Raw genomic sequence first — 10,489 nt, forward strand, 5'->3', positions numbered from 1 at the left:
CAAAGCTTAAGCAAATAAAAGCAATCCATACACCCACAACAAATCTTATCTGCTTGTGTTGTTGTGAACGACATCATCGATGTAACATTAATGTAACAGCGGTCGCAATTTGAGAGGCGCTCTCTTCATTTTGTTTTTTTTCAACAACCTCAAGTGAGTCGCCTCTATACTCGTCAAGATGAGAAAACAACAGCACAGCACACTTCCCCCTTCAGAATAATAGGACGGTGTGCCACATGCGGTCTGACTGTGCTACCAAAATAAAGGTTTCAAAAAAGTACCTTGCACAAGCATAATGTACTTAAAGCACTCACTGATACATTTCCACAAGTATTATGCTTTAGCCTAAAATACTGGTCAAAATTGTCCAAATATGGGGATAGGTTGATTGGCAAAACTAAATTGGCCCTAGTGCAGCGTTTCTCAAAGTGTGGGGCGCGCCCCACTGGTGGGGAATAGAGACATGACAGGTGGGGCGCGAGGAACGGGAGGAAATTTCACTTTACTTTTTTTTTTTTTTTAAATTATATTCTTAGATTTTTTTTTTTACTATGCTTTCATTTTCTATACACTGTGTAAATCACTTTGTGATTCTGTCTGTGGAATCCGCTATATAAATAAATGTAAATTACTTATTTTTCCTGTAGACTTTAAATTTCTAGGTAGGAGCGCAAGTTTGACAGAGATAGCAACAGTAACTAATGGGGGCGGGGCTAAGCGGAAGCTCTGTGAATGGCGAGTCACTGTGCGAGGATTTGCTGTTTTGCAAATACATAAAAAATAGAGCCACTGCTGATGAGCTGTTCGAGATAATGGACAGTTTCCTCAAAGAATACAACCTTAAATGGGAAAACTGTGTGGGCTTTTGCTCTGATGGCGCACAGACCATGGCAGGGTAAAGAAACAGGCTGCAGGCTCTAATAAAGAGGGTTGCGCCAAATGCGCATTGGACACACTGTGTGTCATTCACCGGGAAGCACTCGCGTCAAGGCAGCTCAGCCCCGAACTCAATGAGGTTTTAACAGCGGCAGTGTCAAGCCTGCAACCCCGATTTGAAAAGCTGTGCAGTGCAAAACAGGCTCATTGCAGCCACTAATGCTGGAGTACTGTAAAACTCATGTTCACTTGCAGGGGCGCCGAAAAGGGGGGGGTAAAGGAGACGGATTCTAGGGGCCCATGATGGAGGGGGCCCAGAGAGGCCCCTAATGATGATGAAATTATAATACAGAAAAAATAATGACACTAAGTTATTAACTAACATATAATCACACATGTTTTATTTTCCATGTCCTGGTAACAATACCTTTATTTGTTTTGGAAGCATCAACACCTGCAGGGCCCTCCCTTCCCCCCCTCTATTTACGTAAAATGGTTCAGTCCGACTGGATCAGCTGCAGGTAGAGCACCGGCGATTTGTCACAGACAGACAGCGCCACAGCGGGCAAAGCGGAGGAGACAGCAGTATGCCTCAAAAATGAGGCAGCCAAAAAAGAAAGGAAAATAAAATAAGAGAGGAGAAGGAGTTGAAGGGTCGACAATATGTCACCCAATATTTCCCAAAAAAATGTGGGTTTGTTAGTTGTGGTGGAAAGTTATGCATATTAACTTTGTCCCTGTCTGTGGTAATAAGCTAGCTCACTTTTCTCACCATGTTAGCTCAAGAAAACTCTGGATTTTTACATTTTACTGCTATATTAGTTAAATAATCAATCCAGTCAAACATTTATCAAGCTGTTCTTATTCAATAATAGTTGATCTCCCCTCTGTCAAAATGATGCCTCATTCTGAACAGAGTCAAGTGCACCAGCAGCAGCAGCAGCGGTCTGTCAGCCCCCAAGTCCCCCTGCCCCTGAATCAGCCCCAGTGCCCTCACATGAGGAAGGAGGCGAGCAGCTGTGTGTGTTGAAATAATAATATAATACAAAATATAATACATTTTACCACAGTCTCAAGAATCAGTGGTGCAGCAAATAAATGACTCAAAATTAATTCCATTGTATTCAGAATACCATTAAAATGCATAATTGTATGTAAAATAGCATCAAAAAATGTTGCCGCTGTGTTGGGGGCCCTTTAAAGATTCTTTTCATGGGGCCCAAAATCCCTAGCGGCGCCCCTGTTCACCCACCCTGTCTTGCCAAAATGCATAGCTCCTCCTTTTTTTTTGCAAAGATTGCAAAGTGGCACTTTTATTTTATTTATTATTATGCATCAAGTTATTTTATTTATTATTGAACTTGAAGCAAGTTATAACACTTTTATTTTATTTATTATTGAACTTGATGCAAGTTATAACACTTTTATTTGATTTATTATTGAACTTGATGCAAGTTATAACAATTTTTTTTATTTATTATTGAACTTGATGCAAGTTATAACACTTTTGATTTATTATTGAACTTGATGCAAGTTATAACACTTTTGTTTTATTTATTATTGAACTTGATGCAAGTTATTTGATTTATTATTGAACTTGATGCAAGTTATAACACTTTTGTTTTATTTATTATTTAACTTGATGCAAGTTATTTGATTTATTATTGAACTTGATGCAAGTTATTTGATTTATTATTGAACTTGATGCAAGTTATACCACAGCTGCACAGTTATTTTATTTATTATTGAACTTGATGTTATTTTATGTTATTGAGTTTGAATGTATACAACTTGATGTTACTTGATGTTCAATAAATTTGAAAATGTTAAGCTTGGCATTAGCGTTCTGTTGGGGCGATGGGGGCAGGTGGGGCTTGAAAACTCCCCCTTGTCCAAAGTGGGGGATGACAAAAAAAAGTTTGAGAACCACTGCCCTAGTGTGTGAATGTGAATGTTGTCTATCTATCTGTGTTGGCCCTGTGATCAGGTGGCGACTTGTCCAGGGCGTAACCCGCTGAGATTGGCTCCAGCACCCCCGCGACCCCGAACGGAACAAGCGGTTGAAAACGGATGGATGGATGGATGTATTACACCAATACATTTTTGCATTTATTCAACAAACATTTTATAAAATTTTATTTTACACAAAAAGCACACCCTATGGTGGTAAAATAAGTGCAAAAGGTAAAAAAAAAAGTTTTTAAACAAAACTGAAAAATTATTTAGTTTTTTATTTTGCCATTTATTGTTATTTAAATGTATTGTTTTTGCTATTATTATTATTTTAATTGTACTTGTTGTGGTTTATTAATTACTAATTAATACCCTGATGTTTTATTTGAAATGGAGTTTTGGTGTTACAAAAAATACTCATGTTTTTAAATTAATGAATTAATCGTAGTTACAATTTAAATCAACCAAACTAATCTTGATTATTATTTTTGCCATTATCGTCCAGCCCTAGTAACTAGTAAAGGTGGAAATCTTTGGCCACCACACGATTCGATTCCCATTAGGATTCAGGAGCTAAGATTTGATTAAAAATGAAATTAAAAGTTACAATTTAAATCGATGCATTTTAATTTTTAATTATTTTTTTTTTTATTCATGCAGTTTTACATTTCTTTTAATTCTACTAAAAAGCGTTTATCACTTGCAACTTTTAAAAACAGTGCATTTTTAACAAAAAAATCCCATCACATTCATTAAATTAATAGAAATGTATGCAAAACTGGAACATAAGTGCCCTAAAATAAAAGGAGCTGGTCGGATCTCTCAGGCAGGTGGCTCTCTGCAGTCAGCCACATTTTAGAACTGTCTGCATTACTTTATTTACAATAAATACACCGATTATTGACGTTTACTAAACGGTTTTATTATCAACCATGTCTGAATTTCCCCCACCTCTAGGCAAAAGATGGTTTTTAACCTGGAACCTTCATGTTTCTGGTCAGCCGATCTACAATCAGAGCCACGCCACACCGAAAATACTGACAGAAAATGATGACAATAATAGTTTATGCAATCTTCATGAAAGCAAACATTTCATTATTATTATTTTATCTGTTGGCTTTGCATAGATCCCTGTCCTCATTTTTATTATTGTTTGTTGTGTAACTTGATCCAAGTTGATCTCCAAATTGGATTGCACAACAATACGAACTTGATTCATTCATTCATCTAAGTGGTACAAAGACACAAATGTTATTTGAATATCTGCATTATATAGAAGATTTAGGGATTAAAGTAGGGACTTTGGGAGAACTGTGAATAATGTATATCAAGTGCAGTTACAACTGTCAGAATATTAATAAACCAACTCCCCCTAGTGGCGTACATCCCAACTTGCAGCCTCCAGAGAAGAACCAGGGGAGGGACGTGAGAGTGTGTGACTAAACAGGATGTGGTCTCACCTTCTGGCCTGGGAGCGACAGTCATCCTCACCACTGCCAGACTCCTAGAAGTAGCAGAAGTACGTCGTTAGTGCATCATCAGCTGGAGAGAACACAGTGTCCCACGCAGACTTTAATGGCTGCTTGCAACACACGCTGAGAGGCAGGTACAATTAATTTAAATTACTTTAAAAGCAAAAATTGGACTCCAGGCAGAAGGATACAGCTTAAACAGCCTGTCCATGCTCGCCACTCTCTGCTATTATTTCCCCATTCCAAAAAAAAATGCAATTATCCTCCCCCACCACTGCAACCAGTCCACCACAGACACAAACATTTTAATCCCTTTTCTAATCCCTTCCAAAACTCAGGAACTTTCTCTTCGGCATCAATCTGTCCTGGTTGGACACAATGTCCAAGCTAAGCTGGGATGGCAAAGGCTGCGCTTGCGAACTGTTAAATTATGGCGGATGAAACAGGTGGAAGAGGATGGAATTTTCACCCTGTGGTTCCCAGATGTGAGCATCTGATGGGACAGCTGCCAGCCTCAGCATCCTCAGTATTTACTCCTTTTAGGAAATATATAAGGACACACACACACTGTCTGGCAAACAACACGCCACTACTGACACCCGTAATGTACAGGCCCTCCGATAATCATTCCATTTTTCATTATACACACACGGCATAGCAATAGGGCGTGATGCACAACCTCATCTCTATGGTTACATCCGCTGCATACATGTCTAGGGAGTGGCCTCATAGCCAATCAGAAGAGAGAAGTCGGTGGGCTGCTAGGCAGATTACTGCACACAGGGGGTGAGCCGCTCCCTGCTGTGCTAAACGCAAGTAATGTGAGATGGGTGGGTCAATATTTCGGAAGATAAACGCCCAAGAACTAGAAAAGCAGGGGCAGAGGTGAGGGCGGAGAGTAGGGGGGGTGAAATATTGGGTAAAATATATTTATCATTTTATTATTTTGTATTTTTTCATGGGAAACCATTCCAAAGTTTGCATATGGCAACGCTGCAAAAAAATGTGTGATAAATAAACATTGCATTAATGGAACCCCGGTACACTCTCAGTAAGTGTTTTGCACTTTAGGTCTATAAACTGCTCAAGAACCATAGACTGGAGTTACTTTATTTAATTACAGTCAGCATGTGAGTTTAAATGTGCAGCGTATGGCTCAGTTGTGTTTTATTGTTAAAGGGAACCTATTATGACAAAACCTGGTTTTGTTGTATTTAGAATCTGCTTAAGTGTCGAATATTTGTAATCAAACCGTGGAGGCTTGGCGGAGATATTTATAAAAGAATCTTGTCTCGCTTCGTACTTCCGCCATACAAGCCTTTTGGAATTTGCACAACCTGTGACGTTTTTCCCAACGATAACAACAGCGGATTATCCATAACATACAGCAGAACCTCGATTTACAAACTTAATTGGTTCTCGAACATGGTTTTTAAAGGGGAACACACTTTTTTTAAAATTTTGCCTATAGTTCAGAATCATTATGACGGATGAATTTTTTTTCAATGCATTGTAACTTGTAAATAAACGTAAATAAAAGTTTGCTTAAAGAGAAGCCAATGGGAGGTCTTCTATTTTGTCCATAAAACCCAATCAATAACCATTGAAATAGTGCCAACAGAACTCTATTTACATTTTGCCCACCTGGAGTATGAACCAAGTATTAGTAATTTTGTTATTATAAGCGTTAACGCAGACAAACTATTTATAGCGGCGCCGTGATCATGAGCTTGTGTGCCAATGTTGACATGATCGACTGGTAAACTGCTTCCTTATTGCCTTGCTCGTCAAACTTCATTCTAGATCATAAATAGTGCATCTCACCTGGATAGTAGAAGGACGAGGATGGATTACGACAAGTTGATACACTTTGACAGCCAATTTAGACCCGGAAATGGCAAGAACGACATGAAAAGACACTTGGGTCCACCCTAATTTTTTCTTTGCGAGTTTTATAAATCATAGTCTTAATCTAAATGGGAATATACGGGATTAAGTTCCCTTTTCTATGTTTGTCCCCAGTCCACCCAGAGACCAGACTTTGCAGCCCCAACTCACCCACATCCGTCCAGCCTTAGGCTATGTCTACACTAAGACGGATAACCCCTTAAACAAATAATTATTTAGCCTAAGCCCCGTTTCAGCCACACTAAATTATCGTTTAAGGTTCCCCTCCTCGGATAATTTTTTACACGAGTAAGTGCGCCGTGTATTTCTTAAAACTCCGGCTCTTGGCTTTGTATGGACTCATTGATCGTTTACAAACTGAGTTCGTAGAGGAAGTGACGCTAGAAAGACCGCGCCCCACACAGGAAGTGACGTCAGAAAGAACGCGCCACAGCCAGCTTCATAATAAAGCGGTTTCGTACCCCGGAGCTAACCACTGGAAATATGAAGGTGAGTCATCCAGACATGCCGTGTTTCTCCTTCCGTCTGTACAGACGCTTGTGGAAATCACACATGAATACCTTAAGAGAAAGCGATTGCAGCTATTTGGGATACAACACTTCTCAGACGGCAAGACAACTTTCGAATGTCGAGGTCAGCTGGGATTCTACTTAGCAAAAAATGTTGTCCATTTGTCAAAGGAGAGTCAACGAGAATGCGGGCTCCCGTGGATGTGATAAAAAAAAGGTAGCGTGTTCTTTATATTACCTGGCCGTCCAGGGAAAACTACGGAAAACAGCGAATGCATTTGGACTGGCAAAGCAGACTGTATCAGTTATGTCGCGGACTGAACGTCTAGGTCCAGAGTATATAAAGTCACCAAAAACGAATGGACAATGAAGGTAAAGGCAAAAGAGTGAGGAGTGTCCTGACCAGATATCTAGATCCCTAGCTTGATTGTTGTAAAATGTTGTTATTCACATTGTGTCCTTTCACTTGTTTATTCAAGATTTGATTGATTTATGATGTCTCAGGTGTGATTCACTACAATAGGGCCCCACAGCACACTGGATTCCAGTTAATAAAATACCACAACACTGGATATTGTTCAGATAAGTTACATTTAAGAACTTGCACACAAAAACCGGAGGTGACTATGACGTGCGCATTATCCGTGCATGCGTATTAGGTTGCGTTGCGCCGGCTGATGGAGGGGGCAGGGGGTCTTAAACGACCATTGAGTGTGTGTGTGTGTGTGTGTGTGTGTGTGTGTGTGTGTGTGTGTGTGTGTGTGTGTGTGTGTGTGTGTGGACAAGGATAAAGTTAGGTGTGATTTACCCTGGATAACCTTAGTGTAGAAGGGGCCTTAGAGGCTTTACATTGCAATTTTATCTATGCCAGCCACAGCCTCACAGTGTGTCAGCATGTTGGGAGGCGTGGAATATAAGATAAGAGGACCCACGAAGGGTCCAACAGGGTCTGACAGGCCTGTCACACTAACCTGCTTTTAGGGTAAGCTCCAGCCTCCTCACTGTCACTCTCACTAAGTCGCCATAATGGATGTCAATGAAGCAGAAGTGATGCTGGCACTAATGCATCTTCTAAAAACTCTTCACTGTGAGGCACACACACATCAGCAGGAAGTAATAGCCTGCTGCTAATGAAACATAGCTACATTACTACAGTTAAAATATTTTTTGTAGTAATTTAAAAAATTGTTTACACCTGCACAGTCAGCATTAAAAGGGAAGACAGTGGCCGAGCTTTCCGCCAGATGTCACAACACTTGACCGATACTCACCGACACACACGGGCTGGAGGTAGTGCTCGGCGTCGGTGACCGCTGGACCGTGACCAACGCCATCCTGCCTCCCCCTGCTCACACCACAGTCACCTAAAAGTGCCTAAAAGTGGAATAGCGGACATTTTGAGAGGAAAAAGAAACTACAACAAGCTCTTGAGTCTTGAGGTTAAGTCTGGTCGCTGATGTCCCCCTCCCGGTATAGTCAAGCTAAATAGTATTGAGTTGCTATATCCGGTTAGGGGTATTTCAAAATAAAATAATGCTTCCCCGAACTATTGCGGCCCAAAAATAGGAGCGTAGCTATCTTGATCTTCTTAAATTGCAATTGTTAATTTCCAAGACACTTTGAGGGCAATTTCATAATCTATAAATACACAATAACTGTTGAAGTTTAAAAGAAAGTGCATCTCTATCCTCTAGGGGTGTGGGAAAAAATCGATTCGAATTGAAATCGCTATTCTCACGTTGGGCGATTCAGTATCGATTCTCATTTTTCAAAAATCGATTTTAATTTTTATTTTAATTTTTAATTTTAATTTTATTTTTTCAATTAATCAATCCAACAAAACAATACACAGCAATACCACAATGCAATCCAATTCCAAAACCAAACCCGACCCAGCAACACTCAGAACTGCAATAAACAGAGCAATTGAGAGGAGACACAAACACGACACAGAACAAACCAAAAGTAGTGAAACAAAAATGAACATTATCAACAACAGTATCAATATTAGTTACAATTTCAACATAGCAGTGATTAAAAATCCCTCATCGACATTATCATTAGAGACATTTATAAAAATAAAAAAGAACAAGAACAATAGTGTCACAGTGGCTTACACTTGCATCGCATCTCATAAGCTTGACAACACACTGTGTCCAATATTTTCACAAAGATAAAATGTGTCATATTTTTGGTACATTTAATAGTTAAAACTAATTTACATTATTGCAATCAGTTGATAAAACATTGTCCTTTACAATTATAAAAGCATTTTACAAAAACCTACTACTCTGCTTGCATGTCAGCAGACTGGGGTAAAGCTTGCTGAAATCCTATGTATTGAATGAATAGAGAATTGTTTGGAATCGGAAAAATATCGTTTTTTAATCGAGAATCGCGTTGAATCGAAAAAATCGATTTATAATTTAATCGTGACCCCAAGAATCGATATTGAATCGAATCGTGGGACACCCAAAGATTCGTAGCCCTAGTTGGTAGAGTGGCCGTGCCAGCAACTTGAGGGTTCCAGGTTCGATCCCCACTTTCGCCATCCTGCCGTTGTGTCCTTGGGCAAGACACTTTACCCACCTGCTCCCAGTGCCACCCACACTGGTTTGAAACTTAGATAATAAGGGTTTCACTATGTAAAGCGCTTTGAGTCACTAGAGAAAAGCGCTATATAAATATAATTCACTTCACTTACACACAAATATCTCCTTTTATGGTCAGGTGGTGCTGTTTAGACTTAGCACACACCCAGACAGTGAAAGAAGGAATATATAAACTGATAGTTTGGCTTCTCCGGGAGAGGAGTCCTCCATATTTGACCTGACCTCCTCCAGGAACTGCAGTCCAGTGTAAAGGACGCTCGCTTGTAATAAAGCAACTTTTGGTTCAGTAATGCGTCTCCGACGTCTATTTTGATTCAACCACACTGCCGTGTCACCCTTCTGTCCGGATGAGGATGACAAGACCAGAAATACACTTCTTTGGAAAGTATATATACTTTAAATCAAACAAAGTCAATCAATACGCCTATCAATATGATCACATATTCCAATAATTCATTTAAAACGAGTATTTAAACTTCCTTGAATACTCGAAAAAAAAACAATTGTTGCCTGCCCCCACTTCCTAAAATTACACTTAACCATCAAATAGAATAACTTCCTTCTAAATTGTGTATATTTTTTCATATATTTGACTATCCTCATATACTTTGACAATATTTAAAAAACAACAATAACAACGGTTCAATTAGAAATGAACACTTGCATTTTCATTCAGTCCTGTTACCCTAAAAAGTTGCATGGTCCACAGGAAGTTGCATCAGTCAGATCCATAAGAAGGCCAAAAGTAATATGTCCCTTGTTTATGTTTATGTATATTTGAGAGTATTTTATTTATGACTGCGTTGGGGGTTAAATATAACAGCAGCCATGTTCCCTAAATTATAATTCACTGTTACTTTTTCTATTTTCAATTTAAAAAAATGTTTTCTTGTTGAACCACTGCAGTGTGCTTAGTGTCATTCTTGTTGCTTTCAGTCCTGTTAACTTAAATTTATTTTGTTGTTATTTGTTTATTTTTAATTAAACATTAGTTGCTGTTGTTAAATCACTATATTCTGCTCAGTGTCAACATGTTATTACTCACTCACTCCTGTTACTCTCAGTCCTGTTACCTGAATGATTTGTTATTTGTTTATTTTTGACTAAACATTTTTTGTCTAATTACTATAGTGTACTTATTGTCAACATGCTATTACTC

The 10,489-nt window shown here is 39.0% G+C and overlaps 1 protein-coding gene across 1 annotated transcript in view; it reads right to left on the bottom strand.

The window, feature by feature from the left end:
• The window catches only part of ssh2a (slingshot protein phosphatase 2a), a 71,241-nt gene extending 63,051 nt beyond the window's left edge, over positions 1–8,190 (bottom strand). The window contains exons 1-2 of the mRNA XM_062068067.1: positions 7,990–8,190; positions 4,290–4,333 (exon numbers count right to left, since the gene is read on the bottom strand). Coding sequence (XP_061924051.1) covers positions 4,290–4,333; positions 7,990–8,052 — 107 coding nt within the window. The 5' untranslated portion in view covers positions 8,053–8,190. The remainder of the gene's footprint in view (positions 1–4,289; positions 4,334–7,989) is intronic.
• Positions 8,191–10,489: the final 2,299 nt, after the last annotated feature.

This window comes from Entelurus aequoreus, linkage group LG13 (assembly GCF_033978785.1).
Source record: "Entelurus aequoreus isolate RoL-2023_Sb linkage group LG13, RoL_Eaeq_v1.1, whole genome shotgun sequence".
Taxonomy (NCBI): domain Eukaryota; kingdom Metazoa; phylum Chordata; class Actinopteri; order Syngnathiformes; family Syngnathidae; genus Entelurus; species Entelurus aequoreus.